The sequence below is a fragment of the Vanellus vanellus genome (assembly GCF_965231255.1).
Source record: "Vanellus vanellus genome assembly, chromosome: 19".
In the NCBI taxonomy this organism is placed as follows: Eukaryota; Metazoa; Chordata; class Aves; order Charadriiformes; family Charadriidae; genus Vanellus; species Vanellus vanellus.
The window spans coordinates 6491032-6514481 of record NC_138924.1 but is presented as its reverse complement, the minus strand read 5'-3'; the positions used below and the strand labels follow the sequence as shown (position 1 = coordinate 6514481).

Sequence of the window (23450 nt, the reverse complement as noted above, 5' to 3'; positions counted from 1 at the left end):
TCAAAGCATTTATTTTGAAAAATAAAATACAAAAGATCATTGAATTGTAATTATACATGTCATTTATCAACTTCTTTTTTAAATAAAAGATATTTAACAATTTCCACATGTGAATAAAACAGACAACTGTTCCACAAAAAAATCTTTTAGGACAAGCACAGACCACTCTTTTGAAAGTTTCATACATTTAAAACCAAACTGCTACAGGAAAAAAAAATAAAAAGAAATAAAAATCAGTCTTTGAAGGTAGAGTTTTGTAATGAAGACAGAATAGCAATTTTGGAGACAGGCATTGCTTTGCAGTTTTTAAAACCTTAAAAAAAAAAAAAAAAAAGTTGTGCGAACGTAATATGGTTCTACATTAACATCAGTGATTTTTTTTGTTTTGTTTAACAGGTTTACATGCGCTCACAACAGCATAATTTTGAACAAAAACAGAATGAAAGATGTGGGGGAGAAAATTCTGAAAAAAGCAGGCCATGAGCAGTACACCTCACTGATCTCAGTGGCACAGTCCTTGTAAGATCATTTCCATCGAAAAGGCAGCAGTCTTTTTTCTAAAGAAAAAGAAAAATTACGTTATTATAATTATGTTTGAGCTTTCAAGGTAATATTCTGTTTTTATCCTTGACAACATTTTGCAATTACAAATAACGCATAATTAAGATTAATCACTTATCTCAGTAGGTGAAAAGTCACTGTCAAAACTAACCACAGCCACTAAAACCTTCCCTGTACGGAATGTGGCTGCCTTGTCCATCGTTTAGAGTTACTTCTTGGAGAACACTTAGATGTAAGAAAAATAAATAGCTATCTGAATTTCTACTTACATTCAAAATACTTGTGAAAGTGGGCTGCGTTCACATGCTGAAAGTGCCTCTTTCATTTCAATGTACCAGTGGTAGTTACTACTGGGAAGTTAATTTGGTTTCTGAGAAACCAGACAGCAGCTTTAGATAGAAATACTGTAGTTTTAAAGAGTGATACTCTCTGAAAAATGTAATTGAATGAATGGCAAAATGAAGTAGATGTTTTAGTCATTCTAAAATTGATTTCATGAAGAGATTATGGTTTCTCTATCGATTTCAGAATGAAGGCCTGCAATTAATCTTGTGAAAACTTTTATATGCATTATTACTAATCCGTATGATGCTTTTGGCTATATTTAGGGCTATAGAGAGTGCTATGTTTATGGCCACTATAATAAATACCTCTACTGGGTATCTGTGTGGCATATTGCTTTTGGCTCTATTTAAACTGGATGCATTTTGCCATTTTTTGTTGTCAAGCTAGAACATTTGATAACACAGCTGGCAAGTAAAAACTCTGGAATAATATAGTAAATCTTGCACCATTCATTTGTTAACTAGTCTGGAATTTACTGAGGTCCCTGCACAATCTTGCCATTGTTAAATTAACAACTAAAGTGCAGCTTATTGAAAATACTGGCTATGGAACATATTAAAAGCAAATTCTACAAATCAGCTCATCTTTAGCAGTTCCCTCTATCTAGAAAGGACAATTGATTTAAAAACAAAAGACAAAGATGATTAAGAGTCATCTTTAAAGTTTCACTATTTCGTTAAAAGGGGGACCCAAATCTGTTGCACAAGTATGCCATAGGACTGAAAGACACAGAGATACTTAAATGAACAAGAAACTCTGCTACAGAATGCCTGGCCAAGTAGTAGCATAGTTTTATGTCTTCCTTTCAATTTCAAGCTTTAAAATCATGCTGACAGTGCAATAGCACAGCAAATACTGCACATTGCTATGAGCCACGTAGAGCTGCACTGCGATTCTTAGAGCACACGAACTACGCTTTTGTAGCTCTCATTGCTAGGACTTACCTCAATGTGATTTTTACCAATTCTGAATCAAGATCCATATCTTTGTATTTTTATGACCCAGAATCTTACATGGAGTTACATAAGTTTAAGAAAAACAACTAGATCAAGAAGAGCAAATGAGCAGGACTGCATGCTATTTTATTACCTTCTGTGCAAGAAATATCCATTGTATCTTCTATTCCATAGGTTCAGTCTGTTAAGTAAATAATTAAAATGAAATTAGCTATTTTACATTAGAGGAAAAAAATATCATTATGAACACCAGTGTTTGCACTCAAAGCCATCTAACTGTTTAGTTACATTGTGTTAATCTTATCTTTAGTGTAACACTAAAGGAGAACACTGTCAGCATCAATTTCAACTCCAGCGTCAGTTTTTATGGTTTAAGCAATATTCTCTCACTACTTCACAAAACTTATATTTGCTTTTTAGATGATCTTTCTTTACTTTGGATAAGTCTGCTCAGAGTTCAGTACATACTGTCATCATACCATGCTAACTGTATAAAATCCGCCTCCTGAAATTTAGCAGAGTCCCATTGGAAAGCTCCCTATCATATGGATTGAAAGAGGACATTTACTAGAAATAGTGGACCAAGTTCTTTTGATGTATCACAGGATAATTGGAATATACAAACAGCGTGATTTAACTAACAGATACTGCAGGCAGATAAAGGATCGTTTATTAGATACTGTAGGCAGATCAGGGATCATTTATTTTGCTAGCACACTATCTATACACAGTGTGCTAAACTTTAAAGACAGCTCATCTCCCTGCATTTTCCAGAAATCCTTATCAGCAATATTTAATCTCCTTCTGTTCTGACACACTCTATGCCTACAGCCATGTATGCTGCAACTTTATCTGGAAGGTTGTAGATAATCTTCAAATAACCACAATAATTGCATTTGAAAGCATTAGAAATCACTACAGCACACTTTCTCAGTGCAATTTGCTGACAGTAACTTTTAAGCAGCACACATTTAAATAGTTGTCTTGCCGCTAAGCTGCATCAACATTTTGGCCAGCAGTTGAGAGTGGACAATGCTCTGAGCAACAGCACATGTAGCTGCGTGATGCCAAGTTCTTAATGATTTTCTATGAGCTGAGCACAACTTGCAAAGCATGAGCACTAACTGTTCGAAGGGTGAGAGCAGGCAAACATCCAGTAAGAGAGCAAAGCCCACGTTAGAGATCACAAAGTTTTATCAGAAAGATTTGGTGTCCACAGCAAAAGGTTATATTCTGGAAACATGAAACACACACTACAGCTATTCGACTTTACTGATCCGTGTTCATTTTATCTTGCCACGAGACTTCTTTTCTACTGTCTTCTTTGGCTGGAACAAAAGAAACCGATTTTCCTTTTTAATCAATTAATTTTTGTTTGAATGAACGGAGTAAGTCAAAATGATTTGGATGCATGTCATAGTTTTTCCTGTGTAGTCTTCCATCTCTACCTCTAACAAAAGTCATAATCAAAGAGCCCTTTCCTATTATTGGGGATCCAAAGTCAAGAAAGTTTGTGCCCATTACTTATTTGTTGCTTTTTTTCTTTTAAAAGTAAAGATATCACAAATTACTTTACTTTTGATAGGCTACTTATACTTACATTCTAAATAAACTTCTGGGATGGGAAATCGAGTAGAAATCTAAAGTAATGCAAGTGGAGATGCACAATTCTGGAGGCAGAGTGCCCCTAAAAAGGCTTTCTCTCCCAATTCTGCAATGCTATACTCCTGTATACGTGGAATTGAAAAAAGAAATCTTTTTCTACTTAGCTTTACTTGAACACACCCTGAGACAGTAACAGTGATGAGCCACTTCCTGTTTTTCTATGGAAGCACAACATAGAGAGCACTTTACACCGCGTTTAGACATTTACCAGCAGTTACACAGCCTACAAAACCTGGTATTTTTATGATCCTAGTTGAGCAGCTCTTAACCAAGAAAATAAAACCAACTGCTACATGTTCTGCTTATTTCATATAAAATATTTCATTTAAGCAATAAAATACAAATACTTTTGTTATTCCTCCGATAAAGGTGAATTAAATTATTTGCTTCTTGTCTAGAACATCTGCTCTGATTTTTCATGGCTGGATTAGTAGAGCTTAAATCTGCAAGGCTATGGAAGGGAGAATTAATTTCACTACACACTGGAGGGGAAAAAAAAAAAAAAAAAAAAACAAACACACCACACAACCCCAAACACCACACACACAGAGAGAAGGTCTTCAGGCTACTCCAGAAGTAGTTTGGGAGCACTCCAACAGGCAGCTCCATGGAACAAGTCCCTCTTGTCTGCTCTGTCACCTCCACCAGAAGAGCTGCCTAGCAGCAAGGGATGCCATCTTCCAAACTGAATTCCTGTGTCCCTAACTGGGCTAGCAGTTACAGCCCCAAACCTTTCCATCACATCTCCATGAGGAAAGGGCATTTGGTTGGAAGCATGCCTCCCACACACGCACGGAGCTGGGGGAAGGTATCAAGAGACCCTGCAGTTCGAGAGCCCCATGATAAGGATTCTGCTTTTTCAACCGCTGTTGCAAAGGTTACGTCTCTTAGGTAGCTGATGACAATTAATAGCATTTGAAGGGTACTAGATTATGAATTCTCAGTAAAATTCTCAGTAAAAAAAGTTCTATAGCTCACTTGATTATTAAATCAACACACCACCACTATCCACTGCTGAACTGGATTTGTTTGTTTTGTCTGCTATTTCTTTTTAAAAATCTCTCATGAAATATATCTGCTCTCTCTACTATACTGGCTTTAAGCCTTTCCTTATGCAAGGCAATAAAAGATAAAACTTCTCTACAAATAACAAACTTTGCAGTTTGGGCTACACAAAAGAGTCAAACTTCCCTCGAGTTTCACAGCAATATTCAGCCAGCTCAGGCTTACAAGCACCGTACCCTTAACACTGGCATTACACAGACACTCCAAAGAGGGTTGGGACTGCTGAGTGCAAGAACACTGGAGATTTCAATCTCACAGACAAGCTGTTCTCCTACAATCTCTACTCGGCTATTCTACGATCACACAGAATCAAATTTATGAAGAAGTGGTTTATAAAGACTGGTTGCATACTGACTTGCTGCTACATCCGCAAACAGGAAACTAATCCAATACTGTACCTGTGGCACTTCTTTAAGAAAGTCAGGAAGCTGAAATTCACCTTTATAGACCTGGAAAAACAAAAAACAATGTACTACTGAAAGCCAGCATTCACTACTGTTCAAAATGCTAAAGAGCTTTTGGGGAGGGGCAGATTCTTTGGGGTTATTAACATCCAGTAATGATAAAACACATCTACCTAAAATGAGCGCAATCTATTTGTAAAAGCAAGTTTTATTGACGAGGCTTGGCTGTCTGAAGTAGTTCTACAGCTGTATGCTCAGTCCCAGGCTTGCTCTGCACCCAACACTCTGACCTTGTTTGTATTAAAATAGTAAAACTCATAGTGCATTTCAAGCTTGCTCAAATTATTAATTAAGTCCTGTGTAATCCATTCACTATGCTTTTAGAAAAAAAAATTTAACAGGATGATTAAATACAGTAGAAGGGAGTTGCTACAATAAATACTTGTTTTTGAAGTTTATCTATAACAAATCTGTTACACATTTTAGCACCTTCAATAAATTAAGTTCCTTTTGGGCTTAATTACAATTCACAATTAAAAGTTTCTCTGTTTAACATGTTTCAAAAGAGCTACCTGTCAGAACTGATATTAACAGCCAGGAAACATTCAGTTCTCAAACATTTATATTTTACAGTTAAGAAACTTGACAAGTGTCACATAATACAACCTTTTCTGATGTGTCACAGTATTCATTACGTACAAAATATATATAATTCACACAAACAGAAGTATCACACTTGAACAACTGACCCCATCTTACTATGCTGTCAAAGGAAAGTTCTGTTAGTTTTGAGTTAGTTTGAGACCATGCGACTACAGTCAAAGTGTGAAAAAGCTAACCACTTAGGTTTCAGTGTTGCCAAAATGGTCAACACAAAGAGCGTCAGCATCTCCTTCTACCCTATTTTACACATATCTACATCTTCATTCTATTATCCAGCTGGTGTAATTTTCAGGTAGCAGAAAGATTTGTACATTTGCTTTAACCCTTAAAGATACACAGCACCATTATAATAGGTACAGACACATTGCTGGCAATTTTCCCCGAAGTAATCCGTGTCAGACCTTGAGTCAGTTAGCAAACATACTGCCCAAGATCAGACACCCAACTGCTTCCCCCACAGGCTGTAACCACACATCTGAAATCGCCAGCTCCTGTAGGGAAAACAGAGTGGGATAAGGCTTAAGATCTCCCTTATTTTCATACCGTTTAGTCATTAATTTGCTTTTCAGCTACAGAAATGTAAAAAAAAAATAAAAAATAAAAAAATCAGTGGGATAATCCTTTCTTATTTGGACTAGATGATCGTTGTAGGTCACTTCCAACTGGAATAGACTATTCTATACTAATAGACATATAGATTGAATAGCTTCATATAAGAGTACAGAAGAGCTTCACTTACTAGAAGGGCTGTCACAAAGTTACAGTCAGCAACTCTTACGATAATGAATTTCTACAACAACTGTAGCCTCATTACCAGCCTGACTTCATGAGAATTTGTCATTACCACATTTTCCAATCTTTTAGAGCATAATATTAATTCTAAAACAACGCTGTTTGGAGAAAGAGCAAGCAATAAATATACTCAAACATACCAACAGCCACACCAAACAAGTGTTTCCACTATCTGCCAATTAGGAAATAAATTGGCAACGTATTGTCTTCTCTCTAGAGAGGCTTCTTAAAAGCATTTTGCTTCTGAGATTAAACCAGAATACATTCCAAAGGGTGAAAAAAAAAAAGGTTCTGTATTATTTTTTTTTTCCAAAAAGAAATATACTTGGAGTTTTACCATCCTCTCTACTGAACCAAAAAGACCAAACACCCTAATGTCATGAGTTCTTTGTAGTCTTGTGTAGCTGTAATCATATAAAAATCAAATACCACAAGCCTACTTAGAAAAATTCTGTAAAGCCATAAAATGGAAATGGGTCTAATTTAAAGCCTTGCTCAGAGTTGCACTCCCTGGTTTGCAAATTGCATCAAAAGGAAGAAGATTCAGGAAGTCAAGGGATGCTCATTAACAATATCAATTTTCTCAGCTTGCCTATGAATAGATGACCAGAATACAAAGATGTACTCATTTTGTCGATACACTGCAGTGGGCTCAGCCTGCAGCTGACTCAGCTCAGAATTTCCTGCCCATAAGACGCCTCACCCCAAAACAGCCCCAGAGCATTAAACCATGACTCATGTGGAATGGACTTTGGAGCTGGGAGTTCTCATTGCTCCTTATCACTAGGCTAAACGTATCCAAACAACAAGGCTTCACTAAGTCCCAAAACAGAGCAGGAATTATTATACACATACATCGCAGAACTCTCTTCCCTCCAATATTCCATCTTTTAGATAAAATTGAAAGGCTGATTCAAAATGATAGGCACAGCTCTCATTTATATTCAGCCAGGGGGTACTGTCATTTCCATGGAAACCTTAATGAAAGCCACACCGGTCAAAAATTCAGTGTGTGGCTTACCAGCAACTAGATATACTATAAATATTTATAAACGAGAGTATTTCATATTTTCAGCTTTTAACCAAGCTATTAAAATGCAGGCTGTGTTCTAGAGAGCAGAAATGGAAGTTACAAATCAACATTATTATCACATTTAAAAATGTGACAGAACCACCTAGGACAAGCAAGAAAAAATAGTATCTTTTATTAGACTTGTGCTGACATTGGAAGGAACAGACAGGTTTCACCTTTTCTGGCAAACCACTACAGTCATTATCTGGGAATTCTTAAAACCAGTTAATACTGATGATGATGGTACATTGTGACTGATTCAGAACCAGAGTGACCAAAACCACATTTGTCTCTGGAAGCCTCCTTCTTTCCTTCTCCTGCAATTATGAATTGGTCTAATTTTTATATTCTAGATCTATATGTATGTCTGCTCTAAAAGCTTTCCCATTGTAACGCCCTCTGTAGGAACAGCATTCACTCCTAATAAGCATCTCATACCAGATAGTCAAGGGTATTCATCCATCAGCAATATTAAGAAAAATAATGACACTAATGTCATAGCCTGGAAAGATAAGAAAATGTTTCAGGGGCATTTGACTTTATATTCACATGAATATCACAATTTACACACCACAATTTACGAAGGCAAATCTAATCAGTGACAGGCCCAAGAAGATTAGTTTTAACACACAAGCGTGCCTACTTTTGGTTCAGAACTGACATTACCTAGAACACTGGTTTTGTCAAGATTGAGACTGCATAGAAACTGGTTTTAAGTAGTTCCAAAACCAGTAAGTGGTCCCTTTTGAATCCAAACCCAGGGATCAACTGCAATCCAGAAATTCTAAGAACAATGACTCCATCTGCAGCCAAAGAAATTAAGAGGTTTCTGATTCAAAATTCTTTTCTGACCAATTTCTAAGTCTAAAACACATTATTCAGAGAGTGGCAGAAGCAGGACATTGGAATGATTTCCAGTCTAAGCAAGAATTCAGGAAAACTGAGCAGAAATGGTGTTTACCATTTCTAAGGGAATTATTTTGCAAATCCGAATGGATTTCCAAAAGGGGGAGGAGGGGAGATCTGAAGTCTGTGCCAGTTTGTTGTTCAGTGTTGGCAGTATTCAAGCTGTTCTATTAAAAACAAAACCAAACCACATTCTTATAGCCAAACTAAATGTGTATTATACTCAAAAAGAGATCAGAAAACAAGTTTCACATCCAGTTGTCCGAGAAAACCCTTAGAAATACACAAGGAAAACTTAAAACAGAAGCGTAACCTGTAATTCATCTTTATTGAAGATTAAAGCACTCGTTTTCACCCACTTTCAAGCCTGGTTTAGAAAGAGTCACATTTTATTTGGTTAGTTCCAGTACACAGAGATAATGGGTCTTTTTGTCTAAAAGTTAGCCTGCAATTAAGTGTACTTGGGCTTGGCAGATTTTCAAAACATCAAAGTTGCAGATTACAAGGCTATCGATGTTTCATTGTCAAAGGAGAAAAAAAAAAAAAAGGAACAGTGGTGAAAACAGAACAGAGCCCCTTTCTAGAAACAATCCTTTATTGCACAGTACATGGGGGTGCCCTCATCTTGCTCTTTCAGACTTTCCTTAACTTTTAAGGTAGCTTACAAGGTTTACACAATTCTTCACCTCTTTGTTGGAACTGCCAAGAAAGGGGACATCTGAGATGTAAACATTTACCCAGTAGGAACAACAGAGAGCACAAGATTTTAGGCAGGCCTATGAACGCCTGCCAAAAAGCAGTTTGCAACCATACCTAACTTTGTATTTTGTTTGTTAATAACTGTACACCTTAGTAACTTGTATACATGCATAGTTGGTTAAAAAAAAAAAAAAAAAAAGATATTAGCATGTCTGGAGAAAAATAGCGCAGTTGGGAATCCACATGCTGGAAGAAACACCCACTAAAAAGGGTATTAAACAAATTTAAAGGACACTGAGAAAGTCTGTGCTGTCGGTGGTCACAAGACAGATGAAATAAACGCCCCAATTTTTTGTTCTAAATATCAGAGAAAATGCCCACAAAGCCAAATGCCTTTATGCTTAAGTTAACCAGCATAAAGATAGATGCATGGCCTTGAGCGGCCTGTCATTACAGCATACCCCGCAATTCCACGTCTTTGACAGCACAAGTAATTATTCTCATGCATTAGTATAAACATACTTCACACTCTTTATCATAGATTGTTTCTGTCTTTAAAACCTTGAATACAAAGTCTTGAAATCATGATTGTCTCCTGCTGTTAAGAGCTGAGATGTCCATGACATTTCCCCACAATTTAAAACAGGCACGGAACAGGAGTTAATAGAACTCTGTTTTTTCCTCTAGATGTCACTGCAGAAAATACCATCAACAGAACATAAAACAGAGATAGATAACAGCTTTCGGATGGGATTAGAAAAAGCCACACGTATTTAAACAGTCATGATGAAAACCATAGCTTTTCCTATGGAGTTCTGTACACTTCCGTCTCTCGATCTCTCCAGGGCAAAGAACGTAACTTCATGAAGAAGTTAAAAGAAGAGACTGGAATATGTATTCCAAGCATATAAATCCATTTAGTGGGAAGTACGTGCCAAAGAAAATCTGATGTAATATGTTACAGATGTGAAAGGAAACCACTTAGCCAATCATAACAATAAGCCAGTTTCTACTGGGTGTAAATCAGACTTGCAGTTATGAGCTGTTCTCCACTTGTGGTATATTCTGTTTAACTGCTGACATACACTTTTACACAAACTCACAATATTGATAAGGACATACCAGACACTCTTCTAACGTGGAGTGATTCTACTTTTGTAATTCATTATCCGGCGATTGGGCTACAAGTTCACATAGTTTAATTATTTGCATTTTCTGCATCATTTGCAGATGAAAACTTTTAGTTACAGGATGTTATTTTCCTTTTATGTTCAGGACATAAAATTTGTTAAAACTCTAGGGGTGAAAAAAGTAGTCAGTTATGCATTTGTAAGGAAGGGACTCTTGCAATCATCATAAAAATAACAGACCATCAGACTTAAAAGAAAAACACAAGATAACACAATTCTGTAGTCACTGAAAAACTAAAGGTTGCCTCTTGAAGAGGTCACATGCAGAGAGATCTGCTGAGTAGCACAACACGATTCAGACCTTGTTCTCTCTGCTCTGCATTCCTTAACCAAGACAAGATAAAGTGTCATAAAAGATGATATCTATCTTATGTCAGGCCTGAAAAACAGAAGGTTAATGGCTTTTTTATTGAAAACATCAGAAAAATCTGTTATACTCATGTTAGATTTGTATTTCACCAGTGCAGATACCAGAGATGTCTTATTTCATAACATCACAGAACGGAATCACAGAATGATCAGGGTTGAAAGGGACCAACATAAGAGGAGATAAAGTTAGCTTCACTCTGTTACCTCCTAAAACAAACCCAGAACTAAGATGACAAACAGTATAAACACTGCTTGCATCTTACTATTTTTGATCTTTATTACAGGAGCACAGAAAGCCAACCTAAACATTTTGGTGTCCTAGGCAGGTAACAAAGTGAAAAATCCAAATTTAGCAGAGAACATTGTTTTCCTTGCGTTACCTATAAACACATAGAAACTCCAATTCAAGCACTGCACTTTAGCTGGTGAGAATCATTATTTTGTTTCCAGACTGAAGAAAAAAAAAAAAATTGACCTGTACATATGGCAAGTCACCGGCAGGGGGACAGAAAAGGAGAAAAGAGTAAAAAAGAAAAACAAGAACAGGGCTTAACTGCTTAGACAGCATAGGGGAAGCTAATATTTTGTACCACACTAGCCATTCCTTTCCATTTTTCTCCAGTACTAGCCCTTTCTCTAGGCACCCTTACACTGTTGGTTCTTACCTTCAGCACTAACAGCAGCAGCTTTGAAATTGCTGAAGTGAATTGTTAAGTCTCATTTGTAATCTTTTCCAAGAAGTGAAGATTTTGTTCAGTGCAGTTAGTGCAGTGTAGTATAAATGCAGTTCTAGAAGCAGCATTTAAGCACATTTTAGAACAAAGACATTGTGCAGTTTGGAGTCTTTTTAAATTATCTTCTACAACTGGGCAATACACAGACATCTAATCATAAAATACTCACCTGTCCGCACTCAAAAGAGGCTTTCTAGCTATAAGTATGTTTTGCATCCAGGCCAATTTTCATTCCACTTATCTTTATGATTTTGTACGTACAGTATAAAAACGCTTTCAATCATAGAAAAGAAGAATTCTCCATAACAACAAGAACTGATTTGTTTGTTTTTTAATGTATCTGATAGCAATGAACTAGATGACACAGTGTTCTTCCATCTTTAGGTGGAGCCAGAATCTCCCCTGCCAGTAATTTCAGTGGTGTTGGGCTTCCACCCTGTTGTTGCAACTTCCACAATCAATTTAAGCCAGCATTACATAAGCCCCAGAAAACTGAAAAACTCCCCCCCTCAAAACCACACCAAAAAAAAAAAAAAAATTAAAATCCATCCTCTCCACTTACTATTGCTTTCTGTTTGCCAGACAGCACTTCAACTGAAGTGCTAGCTCATGCCATTTTAAGTGGACTAAAAAAACAACAATAGCATTGGAGTAGCATCAGATAATGCAACATTATTTCAAGTTAGTATAGTAACCCCTTAGAGTGCCTAACAAAATACAGTTCTGCTTTAGTTGCCTAAACTTTATAGGTTTTCAATGAATGAAATTCAAGTTCTGTGTTACATTTAAAGTTCTCGGAGACCACAAACAGACATATAATAGAACAGCTTCCAAACACAAAGTGAAGCATAAAACGGTTACATGCAAGTTTTATATATATTCTTATATTATGTACAGAAGAGTAACTTTGGGAAGATTTTACTTGGACAGTTTCACCTCCAACAATGTACCCAGTACAGAACTCTGTAAAAGACTATCCCGGGTGAAGGAATTTAAAAAGAGAGCAAGAACAAAAGTAGTGCTACAGTAATTTACAAATTCACCAGCTAGGAGCATGCAGTAACACACACAACATGGCAGGTGCCAGTTCCTAAAGGCTGGAACAATCTAGATCAAGATATTTATTTATTTTTAAATGCCCTCTTCTCCAAGCTGCAGCAAGAAATTAGCATAGGTTTATGGAAGAGACAGGGAAACTGACAGGACAGCATATGCTATCCCTGATGAGCAAAACTAACACATCACAGTTCCCTCTCTCTCCTTCCCTCCCCTAAGCTACTTTTCTGAAACACCTTGAAGTGTTTTGAAAAATCCATCCCCCTTCTCCAAATAAAAACAAAATCAAGCTGTGGGGAAAACAAAACAAAAGCATTTTTTAAAAGTGAGTCAGCTCCCACTGATCACCAACCAGCACATTAGTTGTTGCAAAACTTACTTGGTTTAAGGCCAAGCCCAGTGGCCAGCACTTTGGCAACTTACTATGCAAGACGCATGATGGCCAAGAAGCCTGGCACTTGTGGAGAGAGATGAGCCTGCTGCCCTGAGAATTAGGTAAGCCAAGCAGCAAACTGGTCTGGGAGTTGGGAAGCCTTAAATCTTGAAACCCTAGGAAGTCAGGACATCGACGTTTCCAGAGTCACAGAGAAAGACAGAGGACCCAGTGGCCTGGGCAGGGATTTACTGGGAACCAGCCAGGAAGAAACAAAGCAAAGTGGGGAGGAATTCAAGCTGTCCAAATGCAAACCCGAACACCGATTTGAGCCATCGTTTGAAATGGCTCCTTGGGGTACAACATTTTGAAAGCTTCATGTTTCTCCATGTTCAAAAGGAATATTTTAAGTTTTGAAGATTAGCCATCTTTAATCCTTTCACTTTTGGGGATTTTAGTCTTAATTCAGGACATCTCCCTCATTTTACCTGTACAAACCAGACATGCAAAAGTAATTTTATTACAAAACAAGTGACAAGGAAAATATGTACTGGGTACTACATAAATAACAAAATTGAAATGCTATTTTGGGCTGTAAGTAAAACTATTAAATTAAAATAGCAGTCAAAATATTAATAAGTGTTCCATATGCTTGCAATATTTGAATCAACTATAACAGCAACCTCCAGTTTTTCACAGCTGTGTTTAACATTAGTAAACAAACTAATTATGCTTCAAAGCAAACTTGTGAAAAAGCCTCAATACACTTTAAAAAAAAGGCTAATTTAAAAGGCTAATGTATGCTTGTGGCTTTATTACCTGAATTTCTCTCTTGCATTTTGAATTGAAATGGATTTCAGGCAGCCACCCAACAATAAGCAACTGAAATCCATACAATTTTTATAACTCGGACTGAGCTTAACACGCACAGGTAGAGGCCTCAGAAAGGTCACCATACTGTAAAAACTTATTTAAAATGTATCAGTAAGATAACCAACCTCAAATTATTGTACTACAATACAAGTTTGGATCTGAGTCACTATTTTATAGTATGTACAGTCAGGTGCATGAGGATTTTGTTTTCAAGGCTCCGTGAAGCAGTATTGAACACTTATTTTTCTTTTAAAGGGGTTGAATTCAGTGCAGAAAAGTTAGTTTGTTTGTGAGCCTTTTAAAACAGTAAGTGCCAGGAAACTTATGAAATGCTAACCACTAGCCCTACCAGAAGAGGTGGGTTACCTTCTCCATGCTGAGCTAACAACTATTAAAATAGTCAACCTGCCATCCTTTGGTCAACTGCTTAATGAAAGTTTCCCAGGGAGGGCTTCTAAAAAGAAATAATGCAAAAATGTTTAGAGACTTCACAAAAAGCAATTTTTTTTTTTCCATGCTTCACTTGCTTCTTCAGGCCCCATCAGCACAGCAACCAGGCTTTTTTTAGTATCATAAGGCTAGCAGAAGACAGTCCTTTTAAATTGTTTAATTCAATTTTCCCAGCAATTACTTTGCTGCATCAGCAAAAGTCACCTTCTTTTAATAAAAAGAAGTAAAGAGTTAATTATTCTTATTTCAAACAATGGTAACGAGCTTTTCAATTGATACCTCCAGGGATAAACAGCTGTATAGCCTAACTACTCAAATTCCAAACACATTAAATTCAGACTAAAATCCTTAAGTTCAGGTTAATCAGCACCAGACCTTCCTCCATCTTTTGTTTGTTCTACAAAGGACAAAGAATTAGAAAAATCTTACATTTTTATCATCTCGGGTCATTTTCCATGGGTCACTTTTCAAATTCTACCAAGCATTTGGGATGTAGTTTTGTGACAGAGCTTCTGCCGACCCTCATGAGTAAAAAGCTGAGCTCATCAATCAAGGTGAAAAAGCTAACTATTTTCCACTACTAAGTAGTTCCCCCAATTATCTGGAGGATTCTCAAGAGGTTCAGCTATGTACACCAAAGACCACAGCTCAAGCCTAGGGTTGGAATAAAGGAATATGAACCAAATTGAAGACAAACAGCAGGGGTAAGACTTTCAGTGCTCGAGGTCCCACACACTTCCTTCTTCCCCCCACAGCAAGGAAAACATATTGCTAAATATCAAAAAGGTATTAGAAACAGACTTGAACAAAACACAAGACTCTTCTGCTCTATAGCTCACATCCATTTGGTCAATAATCAAACACATAAAAATGCCTTACCCTCCTTGTGTTTTCCACAACTTTTTGATCTGGCTTTCCATAATTTGGTGGATTGGCATACGGATCATAGCCCAGTTTTGCTAGCATGGGTGCAATCACAGGCATATCCTGCAGAACATCAGCAGGTATCTTCCCAACCCACTTTGACAGTGCTTCCACATTGACTGGCTTGATTACTTGGTCGGTAGATCTTTCAACCCTGTGGAGGGAGAAAGAAAGGTTATATTTTGTATTCCAACTAATATTTGCTTCTTTACTAGGATTAAGACCTTTAGCTTGTTTTGTTTGTTTCCCCCCCCGCCCCCCCCCCTCAAATTTTCATGTTTCTACAGAGCTGATGGGAAGTGAAATTTTACTACATAAGACTAAAAGGAGAATAACTAGCACAACATTCATGCTTACTTTCTGGTTTAAATGTTCACACAGAATATACTGAAACAGGTTCTTCACATAAAGACTGCAGTGAATGCCAAAGACCTGTTAAGTGAAAAGTATGTACACACCTACATATTAAGCTGTTTTCCCACTGGCATATTCCCACATTTGCTGTTTCATTGTATAAATGCTTTTGAAAGTTGTATTCTAAACTAAAATCCATGTCCCATTTCTCCCCCCTCCCCCCCCCCCCCCCCCGTGACTAAATTTTTTTTTAAATATAAAGAGACACCTATGGAAATTACAGAAAGCTATAGACTGCAATACTATTTTTCATAACCATTCCTTTTACTGAATGTTTGGTCATTACACAGTTCTTAAAGGCAAGTGCATAATCGTAGCAGTGTCATATGTACTGTATATAGAAAATAGTTGATTTGTTGCTCATTTAATCAACAGCCCTAAAGTAATTTTCATTCTTGCACCCTAGTTTTGTTGTCGTTTTTTTTCCTCAAGGGAAAAAAAATGTGGCATCACTTTGTTTTCCCATATTCCTTGGTTCTTGTAGATTAGAAGACATACAACTTCTTTGTGTTTATTTCTGAAACAGGCCAGCAGTAATTTAAGACTCTTGAGTTTTTACTCTGAGTAATTTTTTTTTTTTCTCAATTCAAAGAGTTCACATGCATTCTGGATGTCAAGATTTATCTTTCTTTTAAGGCAGATTAAAAAACAGGTCTGCGTAGACAATTTGCCTAAAGGAATATTTGCATCTTCACTGCAAGTAACACCATAAAGTATGCCACTGTATCAGTAGTTCCTGCTGGTTGGCTATACGGCTATACCTGCCTCAAAGCTGATGCTGTCACATCCACTTGCAGCCATCATCCTTCCCAGGCCTTATTTACATCATAAAGAATTTTAATCTCAAAAAGCTGTACCACGAAAATGAAATTGTTATACTTGAAACTAACAGGACAAAGTATAACACCCGTACCTTATCTACACAAGATAGAGAATGAGAACACCGAGATTCAAATTAATTCTCAAGCGGCTAATTCTTCAGTTATACAGCAGGCAGAACATGAGAAAACATCTTCTGAGAAAAATAAAAGGAAATTTCCTGAAATACTCCTGATAGTTTCTGAGTCCAGAAGCCTGAACTAAAGACAAATTGCTCTCAAGACTGACATAAGCAACTTACAAGAGGAACAAGTTTGATTACAGTTATCTAATTAACCTCATGAGTCCAAGAAGAGGTTGATGAATTCTTGCACAGCACACATTAAATCAATAACAAGAGGCACCCCATTCAGATGTACACTGTACTGTGCAATGAAAGCCTTAAATTACAAGCTATGCATGCATGTCTGCCAGTCATTAACTCAATTTGATCTTAACACCAGTCTTACCTTGTTCCTCTTTTTTACTTGTCATCGTAGCTAAAATTCTTCCAGGACAGAGGAAGGAAGTTAGTCATACAATGCTGGAAGGTCAGTAACTTAAGTACTTTAAACACAATCAACAAAGAGCAAACCAGACAGGGAAACAGTCACCCATGGGGAAGCGTCTTGGCAAGCAGGGACTTCACAGATTGCTGCAAGAGGTGTTGAATGGAAGCTGATGAGTAAGCACCTGACAAAAAACACTGGATGACAACCCCCAGAATTTTCAGGCTTATTTTCTTCAGCCATTTTCAGTAGCTCAAACTGAAGGTAGGAACTCAGAAGGGGATTTGGGGACCAGGGAGTTGCAACAGAATTTCAGCCTTCCTGAAGGCTATTGGCTCGAGATCACAAGCCTGTATAGCAAACTAAAAAGTCTGGGCATTGCCCTTTTGATCCTTGTAATTAGATGATGAGCATCTGATTTCACATCAGATTAGCACGAAAACTGCTATTAAGAGTTGAGTTTCAGAAGTTCAAAGTGGCAAGGCAGAGGACAACACACCACGAAGTGGAGTCCATAGAACCATGCTGGCTGGGACCCTCAAGAAAAATTTATCACTAGGTGTTTGAAAAGTCTTACAGTCCTCTCCCTCTCAGAGCAAGCCAAGCCCAAAATCCCTTCACCAAAACTGCAGATTGATTCAACCATTTAAAATAAGGGTGATACTGTGACAGTGAGGTAATGGGTTTGGCTAATAGGTCATTGGAACCCCAAAACAAGGGGTGCTATACATCAATTAGCACCTAAATTAGTACACATATGGATACCTCTTCCTGAAGTAAAAGTACATAAAATGTGTATGTTTTGCCCCTCTGTCATTTTAGTCTTTGGTAACAATAAGCTCAGCATGAAACATTTCCTGGTGATTAACAGCTGGCAGAGATAAGCAGGGAACTACATTTAGCTGCTCCCAGGCACCAATTCAGAAGTGTACTATACCACGTTTTCTCTTCTGTGTAAATCCTTTTCTATCCTTTCAGTTAAGGTGGGAAGAAAAGTAAAACAATTTGTGGGAAAGAGTCTTCAGACCAAAGGAGTATGGGGGAAGACAGTTTGGGGACAAGAGGACAGAAACACCCCAAAAAACCCAAACAGAGCAAAACAAGGAAATTTGATTATGTATGCACATGGCAAATGCTGCCTGTTCAGTGCTTCCAGGCTCCACTGCAAAACCACAGGAACAGTTTCAGCTTTGAAAGCAGCTGGTAGCGTGGAATACAGGACTAACCCCAACTAATTCTACATCTCTACTAGAATCAAATGAAAGGTATGTATTAAAAATAGTATATTCTGGAGTAATTTTGCCTAGACAGCTATTTTCATAATAAGCCTAATAAAAATTGTTATAAAAGGGTTGATGTTTCTTTGCATTGGTGGTCACCACAGCTGTTTTCAGTTAGGAGGCAAATGCCAGAGCTACATTAACAATACTAGTTATAGCATGTAGTCCAGCCATAATACATTCCTTGAACAGCCACGCTGGCAATTACTTCAAACCACAGAAGGTTTCCCGCTACTACAAATGCTGCAATGCGCATCCTTAAAACCCTTGCAGTGTTTCTCCTTGCAGCTGGATAAAAACCAAAATAAGGGGTGAAAATACTAAGTAAAATAGAACAAGTGAGGCTAGGGCTGCAGGAGCAACAGAAAAAGCAGGGATTACTAAGCAAATGCAGAGAAGAGAGTAAGGCAGCCAACAGTTTCCTCAAATCACACAGCCAGAGGAACAGACGAAGTCAGAATCTTAAATACAGACTGTCTAGTATCTAATATTGCTCTGAACAGACTATTGCATAAGGGTTTCTGAGACTGAAATAAGAGAAAAACGGGATCAGCTCACTGCCTGAGGAATTCCGCAAGCCACTGGGTGGCTAGATCATCTCTGGAAGAGAAACAGCCTGCATGTACAATTTAACTCTATATACAACTGAAAATAAAACGCTGAACCCTGACCTAGAGCCTCATTCATCTGACACAAATTTCATTTGACATAATTAATTTTGATTTCAGATGAGTTAAAAATATATTCTTAAACATTTGCTTTCTGTTACCAGGTAATAACATCATTATAAAGATCTTTGAGCAATACTGTGATCAGTTTCTCAAACTGTTTTAAAATATTTCAAGACAAACACATCAGATTTCTTTTGAAAAACCCTTCAACAGTTAAAACACATCCAGGCATCTTACACTGGACCTGACCTGAGCAGGCATCATGCCTCTGAAGTCGATGCTGAGCCTGTTTGAAAGATCTGAAAGTCTTAACAGTGAGTAGAAGATGATTGAGACAGGTTTCTCTGCGCATTTACTTAAGTCTTTACACAGTATCACAGCCTTTGCGGATTGTAAGAGCAGTTCATTCTTTGACTTCAGAGGTTTTCTACCCTACCTAATACCTTGCAGACAAATGGGGAAATAATTTTATCTAGATCTTCATACTCTCCCTACTACACTACAGAGGCTAGGCCTATGTCTTGGTAACTTTCAAACACACATCATTTCAATACAGATTTGGTACTTGTGATCTCCTCCTCCTGCCAGTAAAAAAAAAAATAATATAATTTGAGTGTTCTGATTTTAATATACTGTTATGAAACAGCCTGAAGCACTTGGTACCCCAGGCATGCAGTAAATTAAAGCTCACTGAGAAGACAGAGTTGCAATAGACAGCAGCGTTTTGAATTTCCTTAGATTATCACTGAAGTGATCTTCAGCACCATCCTTTGCAAAATCAGATGGGAGAAAGCTACTAATCAGAATATGGAGCCCCACTCCTCAAGTCTTTTGTTTCAGCTGAAAGAAGACAGTATTCACACTGTCAAGTAAAAAGCACTCTCCACTGAGCCCAAAGAGAAATTCTAAGAGAACAACGTTGGTTAGAACCTGACCCAGAATGTAACAGCCATGCATATACCCAAGGCCATAAAGAATTTTGCTGCAGCTGAGAACAAGCCAAATGCAATTTGATAGAAGGAAAACTAAGCCTAAAGCAAGGTGTATGTTGTTCAGCTGTCAAAATTTGATAAACTGTGGCAGACTCTAACGTTCTCAGTAAACTACCTAGCAAACATCTTTGAAAAGTAATTTTTCTGGGCAGTAACCCCCAGACAGGCAGCCATCCCCGGCCACAGCACTCTGCTGCACACGAGAGGGCAGTGAGGAGCTGGGGATGCCAAAAGCAGGAGGCTTTAACTGGTACACGGAAATCAAATTGGGGAATCTCAAGCTCCCCCTGCACAATTTCAATTAGTATCATATATATACACAAACCAGACATCTAAGAATTTCATATTCACTGTTTTTTCTGCAGCCCTCAAAAGACTGAGTCACTGAAATCATTATCAAATTATAAAGGTCTCTTGCAACTGAAAAACAAATCTCACCACCTATTTCAAGGGTATTTGATTAGATAAAAAAACACCACAGACATAACACTAATATCCCTGTTCTTTTTCCACTATTGCCAGAGCCTTCTGAAATAATAAATTACTTTCACATATCATCTTATGAGAGATAATAAAAGCATAAAGAACTCAGTGGACAGATTGAGGGTCACAAGAACACTCATATTCATTTGTCTTAAATTTGAAAGTTTGATTCAAAAATAAACATGAAGCCACATTTTACATTCAACAATCCATTTTCTTAATTTTTAGAAACATGAACAAGTATTCTCAACTCCTCACATCCCATTCCACCAGATTTAGCATGAAGTATTACTGGAAACTGTATGAATTCAGCAAGGCTACCGAGTTCCATAGTATAGTGGTCCATTAATTTTTAAAGACACTAATCTGGAATCTGTAAGGTAGTAATATTTTACTAGAAATGGCATTATGCATAGTTATTTTTCAAGACACTTAGAACTTGGCAGACACCTATTTATATCAGTAAAAGTAAATTTACTCCCCCCTCAGCTGCCACTGTGAAGCAGTAACATAATACAGGTAACTAAAGAGAAGTTCACATGCAGATACAGCTTGCAGAGAGGTGCAACAGTACACTGCTTCAGGTGAACATTATCAGAAGGCTTCAGTCTGCTAATGAACAATATGAAAAAAAGGGTTGAGTTGCCTTCTTGATAGCTCTGCGAACAGTCACGGTGGCCATGTTTCTTCAGTGGGAATGGTGATGTGAAACCTCTGGATTGTAAATATGTAAACAATTATCTGAGTTTTAAGTTCTGTTTGTACCTGCTGACTAATAATTCTGTTATTTGCTTTAAATCATATTCTCCTACAATATATTAGAAAATCCACACAGTCACTTCCATAGGCATTAAATAAAAAACACTCCCAATTTTTATCTCTCAAAATTGTAGTTTTAAAAAAATGGAATCACTCTGTATTCAACAGTTTGACATGCCTCTACCCATCCCACACTGCTTGCTGTGCAAGGTGCCTCTGTTACTCAGCAGCACTTGGCCAGTGATGAATATTCAAAAAACAGAAGCCAAGAAATTTAACTGGGCATGCCTTGCTGCTGGAATAGGGCTTTTTAATCAATATTTTAGAAAGTTAAACAAGACAATCTGGTAGATGTCTGAATCTCTCTTCCTGTTTTTGTTGTGGCAGGTACATTTACACCTTTCCCCCCTCAATGTAAAGACTAGCCAGCTTCCATATTTCAGTAGTTCAGCTGTAAATAGTGGCAAAGAAACCAGAGTAGTTTAACTGGAGAATTAACTCCCCACACACACCTATTTAGTTTTTCTAAGCAGAGCTGGATTTCAGTTTCTGGAAGTAGCTAAATCAGGTGCACAGATGGCACAAAAGAATACAGAGATTTGCTTACAACAAGGTTAATTTTATTCAAAATGCTTGTCCTTTCAGGAGCGCATGCCAACAGAAAAGCACGCCAATTCTGCTTTCTATTTTGTTGGAACAGTTTCTCAAGTTTCCTGGAAGAATATGTTCTTGGCAAATATAGCTCGAAGGCCATTCTTGCATTGACAACAATACTTCAGTTCCTGAAATCAAATGGGTCATCTTGCTAGGATGAATAACACTAGTCTAGATAAAACAGTCCAGCTTTATTTTGGGGCACAGAGAAAAGCAAAGTTATATTGGAAGTAAGGCTAATACTAGAGATACAAATTCAAGTTAGGCTGACCAATTAGAAGTTTGTACATATGCTCCATACATGTGTTAGTGTGACAACTGTTTAGCGGGAGCAATCTGAGATTGCAAATTGTTAGCTAACAATGATTCTTGTTTTCCAGATAATATGCATCATAAATCAGCTTCCTGAGACATTATTAGCTGCCTAAAAACTAAAACCAAGTTATGACTAGTCTGTTATACACAAAACATACTATTTTACCTCTTAGACCAATACAAGGTAAATGAGGAACGCTCATACTCACTTTGAAAGAGAAACACCCCCTGCTTTTCCAATCATTTCTTCATGGTGCAGCACTGCTTGGTTCCATGGGATGCGAAGAAACTTTAAGAGAGTTCTCATCCATCTTTCAGGATGCAATACGAGTTGTTCATAATGTACCAGCATACACTTTTCAAAACCAACCTCCATACACTGGTTATACATAGTTTCTATAGCACGATTCCACTTGGTCAAGCAGTCTCTGTAGCTGTTAAGGTCAAACCCAGCTATTGTGACTTTTCTAGATATCATGGAATGCACAGATGCACGACCATCCCGTACCATTAGAAGAAATTTGGCATTGGGGAAAATTCTAGCAAGATAAGTTAAGGATTTTAAAGCAAAAGGATCTTTGTTACACAAATATGGAGCAGGCTCCCCATGTTTCACAATGATTTCCAATAAAAACGCTTGCATGGCTGAGTCCAGAACCTCATCTGTGACTCCAGCTTCATCCAGTCGGATCTTCTCTTTGCTTGATCTAGCCCACATCTGCTTAACTGCCAGAATTCGCGGGATTACCCTTGTCTCTTCTCCACATCGAATATCCGGATGGGCATCAAGCATGGCACGCATTAAGGTAGTGCCACTCCGAGGTACTCCTCCAATAAATATTAAAGGCATGTCTTTGTTGTAAGCAAAGGTTTTGTTTGCATTTACATTGGAAGGAGTTCTTACTGTGCTTCTCACACTTTCCATCCTCACAGGCTGGCTGCGTTCTTCTATTCGGTGGTGACACTCCATAGCGTGTTGGCCCAAATAAAACACGGTCACTGAACTGATCACCAGACATGCCAATAGCAAGTTCTGTTTAAGTTTTCCAACCATTTTGATAAAGACTGTAACTTCAAAATAAAGAAACCTTCTATTTCAAATTATCTTCTAGTTCACGTCATGGGAATCCTAATCCAAAATAAATTAAGGTCTGGCAAGGGGGAAAAAAATAAAAAAAAAATTTAGAACTTTGTTAAGAACTACTATGATAAATCAACAACAGAAATACCTGACAGCATTAAATAAAACTATTATCTCCTAGTGTTGCGTTAAGACCAGTAAATGCAAAGTCTAAACACAATTGTCCCATGATGAAAAGCCTTTTTGTTTATCCATAGAAGCAACACAAAACATAACAAGATACATGACTAAAACTGCTATTTTCATAGAAGTTTTCTGGTCCATTTTAACAACATAT

General features: G+C 37.5%; 1 protein-coding gene across 2 annotated transcripts; it reads right to left on the bottom strand.

Annotated features, from left to right (window-relative positions):
• Positions 1-23086, bottom strand: TPST1 (tyrosylprotein sulfotransferase 1; the record flags this gene model as incomplete). 2 transcript variants are annotated; one of them, XM_082492872.1, is made up of 6 exons in its annotated part: positions 1-557; positions 1996-2043; positions 3115-3190; positions 4991-5041; positions 15053-15251; positions 22242-23086. In XM_082492872.1, 4 exons carry the CDS (start codon positions 23084-23086, stop codon positions 3146-3148), a joined length of 1140 nt encoding a protein of 379 aa, XP_082348998.1. In that variant the 3' UTR covers positions 1-557; positions 1996-2043; positions 3115-3145. The 2 variants fall into 2 exon arrangements, with proteins under 2 accessions (XP_082348998.1, XP_082348999.1); XM_082492873.1 differs by lacking the exon at positions 3115-3190.
• Positions 23087-23450: the final 364 nt, after the last annotated feature.